At 41.1% G+C, this 16,620-nt stretch overlaps 3 protein-coding genes across 4 annotated transcripts in view; all 3 read right to left on the reverse strand.

Moving 5' to 3' along the window:
* LOC125008090 (protocadherin beta-15-like) overlaps positions 1–5,416 on the reverse strand; it is a 30,543-nt gene extending 25,127 nt beyond the window's left edge. The window contains exon 1 of the mRNA XM_047585160.1: positions 1,681–5,416. Coding sequence (XP_047441116.1) covers positions 1,681–4,068 — 2,388 coding nt within the window. The 5' untranslated portion in view covers positions 4,069–5,416. The remainder of the gene's footprint in view (positions 1–1,680) is intronic.
* Positions 1–8,445, reverse strand: part of LOC125008080 (protocadherin gamma-A11-like) — a 191,503-nt gene extending 183,058 nt beyond the window's left edge. The window contains exon 1 of one of the 2 annotated variants that reach the window (XM_047585132.1): positions 5,445–8,445. In XM_047585132.1, the coding sequence (XP_047441088.1) occupies positions 5,445–7,835 (2,391 nt within the window). In that variant the 5' untranslated portion in view covers positions 7,836–8,445. The remainder of the gene's footprint in view (positions 1–5,444) is intronic. The other variant, XM_047585143.1, reaches the window with a different exon arrangement.
* Positions 8,446–12,988: 4,543 nt separating this feature from the next.
* On the reverse strand, positions 12,989–16,414 carry LOC125008551 (protocadherin beta-15-like). Its single transcript, XM_047585836.1, has one exon. It carries the CDS (start codon positions 15,398–15,400, stop codon positions 12,989–12,991), a length of 2,412 nt encoding a protein of 803 aa, XP_047441792.1. The 5' UTR covers positions 15,401–16,414.
* Between the last annotated feature and the right edge of the window lie 206 nt (positions 16,415–16,620).

The raw sequence follows: 16,620 nt of genomic DNA on the forward strand, positions 1-16,620 counted from the left end.
ACATAGTGATATATTTCAAGTGTTTATTCATTTTCATTTTTATTATTACAACTGACAGCTAATGAAAACACCAAATTCAGTATCTCAGAAAATTAGAATATTCTGAAAAGGCTCAATATAGAAGACACCTGGTGCCACACTAATCAGCTGATTAACTCAAAACACCTGCAAAGGCCTTTAAAAGGTTCCTCAGTCTTGTTCTGAAGGCTCCACAATCATGGGGAAGACTTCTGACTTAACAGTTGTCCAAAAGACGACCATTGACACCTTGTACAAGGAGGGCAAGACACAAAAGTTGATTGCTAAAGAAGCTGGCTGTTCGCAGAGCTCTGTGTCCAAGCACATTAACAGACAGGCGAAGGGATGGAAAAAATGTGGTAGAAAAAAGTGTACAAGCTCTAGGGATAACCGCACCCTGCAGAGAATTGTGACGACAAACCCATTCAAAAATGTGGGGGAGATCCACAAAGAGTGGACTGCAGCTGGAGTCAGCGCTTCAAGAACCACCACGAAGAGACGCATGAAAGACATGGGATTCAGCTGTCGCATTCCGTGTGTCAAGCCACTCTTGAACAAGAAACAGCGTAAGAAGCGTCTCGCCTGGGCCAAGGATAAAAAGGACTGGACTGCTGCTGAGTGGTCCAAAGTTATGTTTTCTGATGAAAGCAAATTTTGCATTTCCTTTGGAAATCAAGGACCCAGAGTCTGGAGGAAGAGCGGAGAAGCACAGAATCCACGTTGCATGAGGTCCAGTGTAAAGTTTCCACCGTCAGTGATGGTGTGGGGTGCCATGTCATCTGCCGGTGTTGGCCCACTCTGTTTCCTGAGGTCCTAGGTCAATGCAGCTGTCTACCAGGAAGTTTTAGAGCACTTCATGCTTCCTGCTGCTGACCAACTTTATGGAGATGCAGATTTCACTTTTCAACAGGACTTGGCACCTGCACACAGTGCCAAAACCACCAGTACCTGGTTCAAGGACCATGGTATCCCTGTCCTTGATTGGCCAGCAAACTCGCCTGACCTTAACCCCATAGAAAATCTATGGGGTATTGTGAAGCGGAAGATGCAATGCGCTAGACCCAACAATGCAGAGGAGCTGAAGACGACTATCAGAGCAACCTGGGCTCTCATAACACCTGAGCAGTGCCACAGACTGATCGAGTCCATGCCACGCCGCATTAATGCAGTGATTGAGGCAAAAGGAGCCCCGACTAAGTATTGAGTGCTATACATGCGCATGCTTTTCATGTTCATTCTTTTCAGTTGGCCAACATTTCTAAAAAAAACATTTTTTTCATTGGCCTTTTCAATATTCTAATTTTTTGAGATGCCAAATTTGGAGTTTTCATTAGTTGTCACTTATAAATATCAAAATTAAAAGAAATAAACATTGGAAATACATCGGTCTGTGTGCATTGCATGAATATAATGTACAAATTTCACTTTTTGAATGGAATTACTGAGATAAATCAAGTTTTTGATGATATTCTAAACGTGGCAACTTGGACACCTTGTAACAAAGTTAGAAGAATTGAATGAACAGCTTGCGTATACTCAACAACTGCATCATGTGTTTTTGTAAGAATAAAAAAAATCATGAAGGCAAAGAACCTCTTCAGTGGTTTCACTGCCATGATTAAATTACAAATAGTTGAAACATTATGTCACATCTGTTCCTACCTCGGGAGAACTGTCACAATCTCCAAACACATCAGCAAAGTCTGATGGACTTTTCCTCAGAGTCTGGTCAGCAGGCAGCGTGTTGTCATTGTAAGATGTCACAAACTTAAAGTCACTGGTTCTTGAACCTGTTGTCAGGTAGGCGTCATAATTGTAAGCGCTGCGTAAAGTTCCTGTGCCGTCAACATCTGCATAGTTAGGAGGGAGATAAGCGCTGGGGATGGCAACTGCTCCATCAAACAACAGTCTGGGCTTTCTCCGGTGACAAAACCTCACACCCAGGATGATGATGATGAAGGTCAGAAAGAAGGTGGACACTGACACCAGAGCAATGATCAGATAAGACGTCAGTTTGGAATTCTTCTCATCATAAGAAATGTCCTTCAGTTCTGGCACCTCAGCCAAGTTATCAGAAATAAGTAAATACATGGAACAGGTGGCAGAGAGAGAGGGCTGTCCGTTATCTTTCACTGACACAATAAGATTCTGTTTCATGCTGTCAGATTCAGAAATGTCCCGCTGTGTCCTGATCTCTCCACTGTGGAGACCAATAGTGAAAAGTCCCGGATCAGTGGATTTGACTATATGATAGGACAGCCAGGCATTCTGTCCAGAGTCTGCATCCACTGCTATCACTTTGGACACCAGAGAGCCTCCATGTGCAGCTTTGGGGACCAGCTCAGTCATGAATGAGTTGCCCTCCGGGGCAGGGTACAGTATCTGAGGAGAGTTGTCATTCACATCTGATATAAACACACTCACGGTCACGTTGCTGCTGAGTGGAGGAGAACCATTGTCTCTGGCCATCACATGGACTTTAAAACTCCTAAACTGTTCATAATCAAACGATCTCACAGCATGGATCACACCTGTGTCTCCATTAACAGATAGATAGGAGGACACTGGAGCACCGTTCACCTCACCAGTTAACAGAGAATAAATCACTGTACCATTTTGTCTCCAGTCAGGGTCTCGAGCAGTAACAGAACATAATGTGGAGCCAGGTTTATTATTTTCACTCACATATGCGCTGTAGGACTGTTCCTCAAACACAGGTGGGTTGTCGTTGATGTCAGCTACAAATAACTCAACAGTTTTAGAGGAGGACAGAGGTGGAGAGCCCTCATCAGTGGCAGTGATTGTAATGTTGTATTCAGACACTAGTTCACGGTCCAGTTGTCCTGTGGTCACCAGAGAATAATAGTTTTTGATAGAAGGAACCAACTTAAAAGGGACGTTTTGTTGGATGGAACAGCGAACCCGTCGATTATTCTCAGAGTCTCTGTCCTGTACGTTAATGATGCCCACCTCTGTACCAGGTGACACATTCTCAGGTACGGGGTTAGACAGGGAGTTCAGTTGTATAACTGGGGCATTGTCATTTATATCTGTCACTTCAATAATTAAAGTTGCATATGAGGCCAATCCTAATCCATCTTTAGCACTGATCTGCATTTCATAGAATGTCTCCTTTTCATAATCAATATCTGCAGCTACTTTGACTTCTCCTGTTTTGGGGTTGAGAGTGAAAATTTGGTTTTCATCTGAAACATGGTCAAATCCATAAGTAACTTCACCATTCACTCCCTCATCTGCATCTGATGCACTCACTATAGTCACCAATGTGTCCACAGGAGAGTTTTCTGTCAAACTGGCTTTGTACACTGTCTGGCTAAACACTGGTGCATTGTCATTATTATCCAATACGGTGACGTGTATGACTACAGAGCCTGATCTCCGAGGAGAGCCTCCATCAAACGCGGTAAGTAACAACACAATCTCATTTTTGTCTTCTCTATCCAACTCTTTCTCTAAAATCATTTCCCCATATTTTCGACCACTGCCTTTTGAATTTACATTTAATTTGAAATATTCATTCTGCTGAAGGGAGTAGTCTTGAACTGTATTCTCTCCGATATCGCCATCGTGTGCTTCATCAAGAAGAAAACGAGAACCCTTGTCAGCTGATTCCTGAATCTCGAATTTAAGCGATTCCTCTTTAAACTGTGGTGAATTGTCGTTGATATCTTGAACACGGATACTAATACGGTGTAGCTCCAATGGGTTTTCCAGTACCAGCTCCTGTATAAGAACACATGATGCCTTTTTACCACAAAGACCTTCTCTATCAATCCGTTCTTGTATAATCAAATCTCCGGTATTGAGATTAACCCCGCAATACTTCACGTTGTAATTCCCGGCATCGATACGGGCCTTGCGAGCAGACAATCTTCCGAAATCTAGTCCCAGATCGTTTGCAATATTTCCGATTACAGATCCGCGTTTCATCTCCTCAGGGATAGAGTAGCTCACGTCTCCATTGACGAGGTGGAGAGCCAGAAAAATAAAAGGATGACCGCAGAGCAGTGCAAATGTACCGCATCCCATTTTTAACACATTAACTTTACCGCTGCTGAGTACGTAAAATAACTGCAAAACGTGAGCTCCAGTCCTCACATTAATGTCATGTCACGAAGCGTTTTACAAACCGCAGTACAATAGCACAACCACGGTCTGAACTCGTCGGCCAAGAAGGGTGGGGAATGAGTGTGCTTTCTCGTTTCTTGGTACACACTGACACCATGAGTATTTCTTCAGATATAACAACGGGAAACTATCTTTTCTTTTTTTTTTTTTAGCTCTTTCTAAAAAAAAAAAAAAAAAAAATGCTTGTTAAACGAAGCGGCAACAACAAAACAGCTTCAAAACTTAGTCTTGGACTTCTATGAGTTAATTATGGCAACTAGAGTAATAAACAGCAGCACTGAATATTAAGTCCCAAGCAAACAACGCTCCACTGAAACAATAAAGAGTGCACACTGATTTGAGGGACAACATTTGTCACTAGGACTATCACGGATACACGAAGCCATAAAGCAGAAGAATAAACAACACAATTCAATTTTCTTGATCGGAACATTTTATGAATATTTACCAAGAGAAATCAACACTTCCACAGTATCAGTTCAAAAACGATTCAGTCAAATCTCATAAAAGCAACAACATATTCGCACGAACAATTTAGACAAACATGGTCTCATAAAGATCCCGAAGAGTAAGATTCAACAATAAGCTGATGAAATCAAGGTTAAGTACCAAAGACAGCTCTAAGTAAAATATCCAGAAAGAGATCATAGTTATGAGGTTACTAACAATTCAGTTCAGAAAAACAAAAACCAACAAAAAAAAAAACTGTTCAACAGCAACATGAGAGAAATCCACAGGAGCTTTAGATGAATTAAAGAAGTGTATAGAGTCACTTTTATTTGTGATGATGTCAAATGATGTCAAACATCATTACACGTGCCAAATACATAAGCGAAACCAATAGCAATGCTGCAGATGTCAGACATTGTTTTATTTTGTTTGTTTTGTTTTGTTTTTGTTTGTTTTTGTAAGTGGCAGCTCCCCTAAAGGCATGGTGGACATAGAGCAAATGGTGGAATGATGATGGATAATTTCTGAGCAATCTAGAAAAAAAGTCAGCATCCTTTACTGTAGAAAAAGCAATACATTTCTACAATATATGGTAGAACTTATGTTCAGTGAAACTCAAATGGTATCATCACACTAAATGTGTCCACTTGGATACTTCGTAACTAAGTTAGAAGTATGTAATGAATAGATTGTGTTAATTGAGCAACTGCAAGATTTTATTTTGTAAGAATAAAAACATCATTAAGGTAAAGTAATTATTGAGTGGTTTCATTGTCTGGAAAATTACATTACAAAGAGGTGAAACAATATGTCACAGCTGTTCCTACCTCAGGAGAGCTGTCAAAATCTCCAAACACTTCAGCAAAGTCTGATGGACTTTTCCTCAGAGTCTGGTCAGCAGGCAGCGTGTTGTCATTGTAAGATGTCACAAACTTAAAGTCACTGGTTCTTGAACCTGTTGTCAGGTAGGCGTCATAGTTGTAAGCATTGCGTAAAGTTCCCGTGCCGTCAACATCTGCGTAATTAGGAGGGAGATAAGCGCTGGGGATGGCAACTGCTCCATCAAACAACAGTCTGGGCTTTCTCCTGCGACAAAACCTCACACCCAGGATGATGATGATGAAGGTCAGAAAGAAGGTGGACACAGACACCAGAGCAATGATCAGATAAGAAGTCAGTTTGGAATTCTTCTCATCATAAGAAATGTCCTTCAGTTCTGGCACCTCAGCCAAGTTATCAGAAATAAGTAAATACATGGAACAGGTGGCAGAGAGAGAGGGCTGTCCGTTATCTTTCACTGACACAATAAGGTTCTGTTTCATGCTGTCAGATTCTGAAATGTCCCGCTGTGTCCTGATCTCTCCACTGTGGAGACCAATAGTGAAAAGTCCCGGATCAGTGGATTTGACTATATGATAGGACAGCCAAGCGTTCTGTCCAGAGTCTGCATCCACTGCTATCACTTTGGACACCAGAGAGCCTCCATGTGCAGCTTTGGGGACCAGTTCTGTCATGAAAGAGTTTCCCTCTGGGGCAGGGTACAGTATCTGAGGAGAGTTGTCATTCACATCTGATATGAACACACTCACAGTCACGTTGCTGCTGAGTGGAGGAGAACCATTGTCTCTGGCCATCACGTTGACTTTAAAGCTTCTGAATTGTTCATAATCAAATGACCTCACAGCATGGATCACCCCTGTGTCTCCATTAACAGATACATAGGAGGATACTGGTGCACCGTTCACCTCACCAGTTAACAGAGAATAAATCACTGTACCGTTTTGTCTCCAGTCAGGGTCTCGAGCAGTAACAGAACATAACGTGGAGCCAGGTTTGTTATTTTCACTCACATATGCACTGTAGGACCGTTCCTCAAACACAGGTGGATTATCGTTGATGTCAGCTACAGATAACTCAACAGTTTTAGAGGAGGACAGAGGTGGAGAGCCCTCATCAGTGGCAGTGATTGTAATGTTGTATTCAGACAATAGTTCACGGTCCAGTTGTCCTGTGGTCACCAGAGAATAATAGTTTTTAATAGAAGGAACCAACTTAAAAGGGACATTTTGCTGAATGGAACAGCGAACCTGTCGATTTTTCTCAGAGTCTCTGTCCTGAACGTTAATGATTCCCACCTCTGTACCAGGTGACACGTTCTCAGGTATGGGGTTAGTCAGGGATTTCAGATATATCACTGGAGGATTGTCATTTATATCAGTGATGCCAATAATTACTTTTGCCTCTGAAGACAGACCATAACCATCTTTGGCCTCAATCATCACTTCATATTTAGATCCTTCTTCATAATCTATGACACCTGTTACTTGGATTTCTCCAGTTTTCTGGTCGAGTGAAAACATCTTTCGTGATTTATCAGAGAGTCGACTAAATTCGTATGTCACTTCTCCATTTACACCTTCGTCTGCATCAGATGCACTTACTGTGATAACTGGGGTTTTCAACGGTGAGTTTTCGGGTATACTGGCTGTATATATAGCCTCCGTGAACACCGGAGCGTTATCATTAGCATCGAGCACAATGACATGTATGAGTACTGTCCCGGATTTCTGTGGAGAACCACCATCCACAGCTGTCAGCAATAATTTCATTTCCTGCTGCTCCTCTCGGTCTAACTCCTTATCCAAAACTAACTCTCCGTATTTATTTCCAGAATTTGTCGTCTGACTGCTGAACACAAAGTGGGGGTTTTGTTGCAAGATGTACCTTTGAACGGAGTTCTGCCCTATGTCTGCATCATGCGCTGCATTAATGCGGTACCTCGCTCCTTTGTCTGCCGATTCTCTTATTTCAAGCTTTATAACATCCTTCGGGAAGATTGGTGCATTGTCGTTTATGTCCTGCACCTGCAGAGACAAGCGGTGTAACTCCAGCGGATTCTCTAACAGCAGGTCGAACCTTAGCACACACGAAGGCCTTTCTCCACAATGCTCCTCTCGGTCTATTCTCTCCGCAATGAATAAATCTCCGTTTCTCTGGTTAATTCCGCAGTACTGTCTGTCGCTTCCTTCCATGTCAACACGAGCTTTACGATTAAACAGTGTGACCAGCTCCAGTCCTAGATCCTTGGCAACATTTCCAATAACAGATCCGTGTTTCAGCTCCTCCTGTACAGAATAGGTCAGGTCTCCGTGTGCGTAGCTCACGATCACAAAGAAAACGACAAAGCCAAAGCTCCGGAGAACGCATCGTTTATGCATTCTGGTCGGATAGTATTACACAAACTGAAGAACCTCGATTTCAAGCATTAAATCGCAGCACTTGATGAATATTTGAGGCTGTTATGAATGTGCCGCTGATATTGAATACTAGCGAACACAGAGCGATTGATCCCAATAATGGGTGGTGTGCAAAGAGGGACGAACATTTTATTTTTCCCTTAGCTGGTCTATAGTGACACCGTGAGTTCAAATGGACATGTAACAGTTTAACAAAACTGAGGCAAATGCTCTTGATGAATTACTCAGCTATATGGCCTTAAAATTCAAATAAAATTGTACTTTAATAGACTATTATCACATTTAGGAAGACTCCGTAATACATTCCCTTTCAACTCAAGTGACATTCTCCCTTTTCTATGTTAAACAAACGGTATAATGACAACAGCGTTTCACCCTAAAATAACCAAAGCATTTAAAATTGATAATAATAAACAGCATTCCCTGTGTTTTGAAACGCAATTGCCAAATGATTACTTTGGTGTTGCAGCTAAGTGTTAGAAGACTTCTTAAAAACTTGAAGGTGCCGACCTCTCAAATATGCAAGTGTCTAATATTCCATGAAAGACATGATGTCTCTGAATTGTCTTAAGTCTAGAAAAGTAATAACAAAAAGATCTAATTACAGAAACATACATAAATTAAAAGTAGAAGAAAGTCTATTTGTTTCATACTGTCCTGATTTAAAATAAAGAAAGATTAATGTTCATGTTACTCTGGGATATGTAGCAAAAGGTGACGAAAAATAATCTTTTATGGAAGAAGAATGTTAATAAGAAACAAATAAAACAAAAAAAAGCTGTTCATCAATAAGATCGGCCAAGGACATGACATTAATTTTTATCTGTAACTGTTTTACCATATTCCACTGATAGGACATTTTTTTCAGAATTTTTGTTGCCACATAATAAATCATAATTATAAAAAGGAACCACAGTTCACTTCCATAAGTTTGCAAACGCGTCTCACAAACATAGGATATAAAAATTCTTCAGATTAGAAAAATATGAGAAAAGATGCTCAACTGAATCAGAAGAAATACTTTAATGACCAAAAACAGACGGAAAAAAGGTCAAGCTGCAATGATAATCAAAAGAAGAGAGGAAGATGTGATAATTGCATGGTCACTGAGAAATTTATCATTCAGGAACAAACTATCAGGAAGTTGTACAGCCTGCTTGTTTGATTTGCAAATGGGTGAACAAAATATGTCACAGCTGTTCCTACCTCAGGAGAACTGTCGCAATCTCCAAACACGTCAGCAAAGTCTGATGGACTTTTCCTCAGAGTCTGGTCAGCAGGCAGCGTGTTGTCATTGTAAGATGTCACAAACTTAAAGTCACTGGTTCTTGAACCTGTTGTCAGGTAGGCGTCATAATTGTAAGCGCTGCGTAAAGTTCCTGTACCATCAACATCTGCATAGTTAGGAGGGAGATAAGCGCTGGGGATGGCAACCGCTCCATCAAACAACAGTCTGGGCTTTCTCCTGTGACAAAACCTCACACCCAGGATGATGATGATGAAGGTCAGAAAGAAGGTGGACACAGACACCAGAGCAATGATCAGATAAGAAGTCAGTTTGGAATTCTTCTCATCATAAGAAATGTCCTTCAGTTCTGGCACCTCAGCCAAGTTATCAGAAATAAGTAAATACATGGAACAGGTGGCAGAGAGAGAGGGCTGTCCGTTATCTTTCACTGCCACAATAAGGTTCTGTTTCATGCTGTCAGATTCAGAAATGTCCCGCTGTGTCCTGATCTCTCCACTGTGGAGACCAATAGTGAAAAGTCCCGGATCAGTGGATTTGACTATATGATAGGACAGCCAGGCGTTCTGTCCAGAGTCTGCGTCCACCGCTATCACTTTGGACACCAGAGAGCCTCCATGTGCAGCTTTGGGGACCAGCTCAGTCATGAATGAGTTGCCCTCTGGGGCAGGGTACAGTATCTGAGGAGAGTTGTCATTTATGTCTGATATAAACACACTGACGGTCGCGTTGCTGCTGAGTGGAGGAGAACCATTGTCTCTGGCCATCACGTGGACTTTAAAACTCCTAAACTGTTCATAATCAAATGACCTCACAGCATGAATCACACCTGTGTCTCCATTAACAGATACATAGGAGGACACTGGTGCACCGTTCACCTCACCAGTTAACAGAGAATAAATGACTGTACCGTTTTGTCTCCAGTCAGGGTCTCGAGCAGTAACGGAACATAAAGTGGAGCCAGGTTTGTTATTTTCACTCACATATGCACTGTAGGACTGTTCCTCAAACACAGGTGGGTTATCGTTGATGTCAGCTACAGACAACTCAACAGTTTTATAGGAGGACAGAGGTGGAGAGCCCTCGTCAGTGGCAGTGATTGTAATGTTGTAATCAGACACTAGTTCACGGTCCAGTTGTCCTGTGGTCACCAGAGAATAATAGTTTTTAATAGAAGGAACCAACTTAAAAGGAACATTTTGCTGGATGGAACAGCGGACCTGCCTGTTATTATCAGAGTCTCTATCCTGCACATTAATGATGCCCACCTCTGTACCAGGTGACACGTTCTCAGGTATGGGGTTAGACAGAGATTTCAGTTGTATAACTGGGGCATTATCATTAATGTCAGTAACTTCAATAATTAGGGTTGCATAAGACACTAATCCCAGACCATCTTTGGCACTAATCTGCATTTCATATGATGACATTCTCTCGTAATCAATGCGTCCAGCTACTCTGACCTCTCCTGTTTTGGGATGTAAAGAAAATACGTCGCTATTTTCGTCTGAAACATGGTCAAATTCATATGTAATCTCGCTATTTAACCCATCGTCTGCGTCAGTGGCACTCACTGTGATCAATAATGTGTCCACAGGAGAATTTTCGGGTAAACTGGCTTTGTAGACAGTCTGGCTAAATACGGGAACATTATCATTAGCATCCAATACAGTAACGTGTATGACTACAGAGCCGGATCTCTGAGGAGAGCCTCCATCAAATGCGGTAAGTAACAACACAATCTCGTTTTTGTCTTCTCTGTCTAACTCCTTCTCTAAGACTAGCTCACAGTATTTCCGAGTACCTGCCTTCGTGTTCACGTTTAATTTGAAATGGTCATTTTGTTGAAGTGAGTAGCCCTGAACGGAATTTTCTCCGATATCGCCATCGTGCGCTTCTCCAAGAAGAAAACGAGAACCCTTGACAGCCGATTCTCGTATTTCAAATTTAAATGATTCCTGTTTAAACTGTGGTGAATTGTCGTTGATATCTTGAACGCGGATATTAATACGATGTAGCTCCAATGGGTTTTCCAGTACCAGTTCCTGTTTTAGAACACATGATGCCTTTTTAGCACAAAGACCTTCCCTATCAATCCTTTCTTGTACAATCAACTCTCCAGTATTGAGATTAACGCCGCAATACTGAACGTTGTCATCCTCTGCATCGATACGGGCCTTGCGAGCAGACAGTCTTGCCAAATCAAGTCCCAGATCTTTAGCAATATTTCCAATTACGGATCCACGTTTCATTTCCTCGGGATAGAGTAGCTCACATCTCCATTGACGCTGTGTAGAGACAGAAAAATAAAAGCAAGACCGCAGTGCAGGGAAAATGTGCAGCATCCCATTGTTAATAATTTAACTATGTACGTAAAATAACTCCAAACGGTGAGCTCTAGTCTTCAGATTAATGTCATGTCACGAAGCGTTTTACAAACCGCAGTACAATAGCACAAACACGCTCTGAACTCGTCGACAAAGAAGGGTGGGGAATGAGTGTGCCGTCCCGTTTCTTGGTACACACTGACACCATGAGTATTTCTTCAGATATAACAACGGGAAACTATTAGCGTTTTTTAAACTACTCCACTTATGATGATAATACTACTACTACTACTACTACTACTACTACTACGACTACTACTACTACTACTACTAATAACAACAACAACAACAACAACAATCATCATCCATCATCATCATAATAATAATAATAATAATAATAATAATAATCCGAAAAGATGAAAACAACATAAACGCTTCAAAACTCAGTCTTGGAATCCTATGAGTTTTCTATGGTAGGCTAGAGTCATATGCAACAACACTGAATATTATGTTGCGAGCAAACAAATTAATTACAATGCTCAACTGAAACAATCAAGACTGCACACTGATTTGAGGGATAACATTTATCACCAGGACTATCACAGATGCACGAAGCCGAAGCCAAACTGCGGAAGAATAAACAACAAAACTCAATTTTCTCGTATGCATCATTTTATGAATATTTATGAAGGGAAATCAACTTCTTTATAGTATCAGCTGAAAGACTATTCAGTAATATCGCCTAAAAGTGACAACATATTCACAGGCACTATTTAAACAAACATGATCTCCTGAAGACCCCGAAGAATGAACTCAACAACGAGATAACGGCATTAGCAAAAAAAGAAAGAAAAAAAAAAAACATCCTGATGAAGCATAATGTTACCAAGGTTCAGTACCAAGGACAGCTCTAAGCAAAAGACCCAGAAATAGTTCCTGGAGATGAGGTTACTATTAAATCAGTTTGGGAAAATAGGAGGAATAAAAATTTCCTTGACAACTTATATCTGGGAAGAAAGCAACATGATAGAAATCTACAGGAACTCCAGATGCATTACCCTGTCCACTGACTGTACTGAAAAATATCTATAAATAAGTAGCAATGCTACTGGCAACTTTTAAAGAAGTGTATTATCACTACTACATGTGACGAAGTCAAACATGATTACAGGTGTGAAATATACAAGCAAAACCATCAGTCAAGACACAGATGTCAGAGAAACCATAAAAACATAGGAATTCCACTCAAGGCATGGAAAAAGAGCAAACTATGGAATGATGATGAATCATTTCTGAACAATATAGAAAAGAAATTAAGCATCCTCTACAAGAGGAGAGGTAGTTCAGTAAAACTCTTAAGGTATCATCACACTAAACGTGGCCACTTGGACACCTTGTAACAAAGTTAGAAGAATTGAATGAACAGCTTGTGTATACTCAACAACTGCATCATGTGTTTTTGTAAGAATAAAAAAAATCATGAAGGCAAAGAACCTCTTCAGTGGTTTCACTGCATGATTAAATTACAAATAGTTGAAACATTATGTCACATCTGTTCCTACCTCGGGAGAACTGTCACAATCTCCAAACACATCTGCAAAGTCTGAAGGACTTTTCCTCAGAGTCTGGTCAGCAGGCAGCGTGTTGTCATTGTAAGATGTCACAAACTTAAAGTCACTGGTTCTTGAACCTGTTGTCAGGTAGGCGTCATAATTGTAAGCGCTGCGTAAAGTTCCTGTGCCGTCAACATCTGCGTAGTTAGGAGGGAGATAAGCGCTGGGGATGGCAACCGCTCCATCAAACAACAGTCTGGGCTTTCTCCTGTGACAAAACCTCACACCCAGGATAATGATGATGAAGGTCAGAAAGAAGGTGGATACAGACACCAGAGCAATGATCAGATAAGACGTCAGTTTGGAATTCTTCTCATCATAAGAAATGTCCTTCAGTTCTGGCACCTCAGCCAAGTTATCAGAAATAAGTAAATACATGGAGCAGGTGGCAGAGAGAGAGGGCTGTCCGTTATCTTTCACTGCCACAATAAGATTCTGTTTCATGCTGTCAGATTCAGAAATGTCCCGCTGTGTCCTGATCTCTCCACTGTGGAGACCAATAGTGAAAAGTCCAGGATCAGTGGATTTGACTATATGATAGGACAGCCAGGCATTCTGTCCAGAGTCTGCGTCCACTGCTATCACTTTGGACACCAGAGAGCCTCCATGTGCAGCTTTGGGGACCAGCTCAGTCATGAGGGTGTTGCCCTCTGGGGCAGGGTATAGTATCTGAGGAGAGTTGTCATTCACGTCTGATATAAACACACTGACGGTCGCGTTGCTGCTGAGTGGAGGAGAACCATTGTCTCTGGCCATCACATGAACTTTAAAACTCCTGAACTGTTCATAATCAAATGACCTCACAGCATGGATCACTCCCGTGTCTCCATTAACAGATAGATAGGAGGACACTGGAGCACCGTTCACCTCACCAGCTAACAGAGAATAAATCACTGTACCATTTTGTCTCCAGTCAGGGTCTCGAGCAGTAACAGAACACAACGTGGAGCCAGGTTTATTATTTTCACTGACATATGCGCTGTACGACTGTTCTTCAAACACAGGTGGGTTGTCATTGATGTCAGCTACAGATAACTCAACAGTTTTAGAGGAGGACAGAGGTGGAGAGCCCTCATCAGTGGCAGTGATTGTGATGTTGTAATCAGACACTAGTTCACGGTCCAGTTGTCCTGTGGTCACTAGAGAATAATAGTTTTTAATAGAAGGAACCAACTTAAAAGGGACATTTTGCTGGATGGAGCAGCGGACCTGCCTGTTGTTCTCAGAGTCTCTGTCCTGAACGTTAATGATGCCCACCTCAGTACCAGGTGACACATTCTCAGGTATGGGGTTAGACAGGGAGTTCAGTTGTATAACTGGGGCATTGTCATTTATATCTGTCACTTCAATAATTAAAGTGGCATATGAGGCCAATCCTAATCCATCTTTAGCACTGATCTGCATTTCATAGGACGTCTCCTTTTCATAATCAATATCTCCAGTAACTTTGACTTCTCCTGTTTTGGAGTTGAGTGAGAAAATTTGGTTTTCATCTGAAACATGGTCAAATCCATAAGTAACTTCACCATTCACTCCCTCATCTGCATCTGATGCACTCACAATAGTCACCAATGTGTCCACAGAAGAGTTTTCTGTCAAACTGGCTTTATAGACAGTCTGGCTAAACACTGGTGCATTATCATTAGCATCCAATACAGTAACGTGTATGACTACAGAGCCTGATCTCCGAGGAGAGCCTCCATCAAACGCGGTAAGTAACAACACAATCTCATTTTTGTCTTCTCTGTCCAACTCTTTCTCTAAAATCATTTCACCATATTTTCGACCACTGCCTTTTGAATTTACATTTAATTTGAAATATTCATTCTGCTGAAGGGAGTAGTCTTGAACAGTATTCTCTCCGATATCGCCATCATGTGCTTCATCAAGAAGAAAACGAGAACCCTTGTCAGCTGATTCCCGAATCTCGAATTTAAGCGATTCCTCTTTAAACTGTGGTGAATTGTCGTTGATATCCTGAACACGGATACTAATACGGTGTAGCTCCAATGGGTTTTCCAGTACCAGCTCCTGTTTTAGAACACATGATGCCTTTTTACCACAAAGACTTTCTCTATCAATCCGTTCTTGTACAATCAAATCGCCGGTATTGAGATTAACCCCGCAATACTTAACGTTGTAATTCTCGGCATCGATACGGGCCTTGCGAGCAGACAGTCTTCCGAAATCTAGTCCCAGATCGTTTGCGATATTTCCGATTACAGATCCGCGTTTCATCTCCTCAGGGATGGAGTAGCTCACGTCTCCATTGGCGAGGTGGAGAGCCAGAAAAATAAAAGCCAGACCGCAGTGAAAATGGGAAAATGTACAGCATCCCATTTTTAATACATTAACTCAATCACTGCTAAGTACGTAAAATAACTGCAAAAAAAGCTCTAGTCTTCACATTAATGTCATGTCACGAAGCGTCTCACAAACCGCAGTACAATAGCACAAACACGCTCTGAACTCGTCGACAAAGAAGGGTGGGGAATGAGTGTGCCGTCCCGTTTCTTGGTACATACTGACACCATGAGTATTTCTTCAGATATAACAACGGGAAACTATTATCTTTTTTTTTTCTTTTTTTCCTTCTTTTTTTTTTAGCTCTTTCAAAAAACTTGTTAAATGAAGCGGCAAAAACAAAGCAGCTTCAAAACTTAGTCTTGGACTTCTATGAATTAATTATGGCAACTAGGTTAATAAACAGCAGCACTGACTATTACGTCCAGAGCAAACAACGCTCCACTGAAACAATCAAGAGTGCACACTGATTTGAGGGACAACATTTGTCACCAGGACTATCACGGATACACGAAGCCATACAGCAGAAGAATAAACAACACAATTTAATTTTCTTGATTGGAACATTTTATGAATATTTACCAAGAGAAATCAACACTTCCACAGTATCAGTTCAAAGACGATTCATTTAAATCTCATAAAAGCAACAACATATTCGCACAAACTATTTAGACAAACATGGTCTCATGAAGATCCCGAAGAGTAAGATTCAACAATGAGATGATGAAATCAAGGTTAAGTCCCAAGGACAGCTCTAAGTAAAAGACCAGAAAGAGATCATAGTTATGAGGTTACTAACAGTTCAGTTCAGAAAAACAGGGGGAAAAAAAGAAAAAAAAGTTCAACGGTAATATGAGAGAAAACTACAGGAGATTCCGATGCATTAAAGAAGTGTATACAGTCACTTCTATTTGTGTTGATGTCAAATGATGTCAAACATCATTACACGTGCCAAATATATAAGCAAAACAATAAGCAAAGCTGCAGATGTCAGACATTGTTTTGTTTGTTTGTTTTTGTTGTTTTAAGTGGCAGCTCCCCTCAGGGCATGGTGGACATAGAGCAAATGGTGGAATGATGTTGAATAATTTCTGAACAATGCGGAAAAATGTAAGCATCCTTTACTGGAGAAAAAGGAAAACATTTCTACAATATATTGTTGAACTTTTGTTCAGTGAAACTCAAATGGTATCATCATAATAAATGTGACCACTTGGATACTTTGTAACCAAGTTAGAAGTATTTAATGAACAGAT

This window comes from Mugil cephalus, chromosome 5, assembly GCF_022458985.1.
Source record: "Mugil cephalus isolate CIBA_MC_2020 chromosome 5, CIBA_Mcephalus_1.1, whole genome shotgun sequence".
Lineage (NCBI taxonomy): Eukaryota > Metazoa > Chordata > Actinopteri > Mugiliformes > Mugilidae > Mugil > Mugil cephalus.

Coding starts and splice junctions, on each gene's coding strand:
- LOC125008551 (XM_047585836.1), bottom strand. CDS start 15,400: ATGGGATGCTGTACATTTTCCCATTTTCACTGCGGTCTGGCTTTTATT.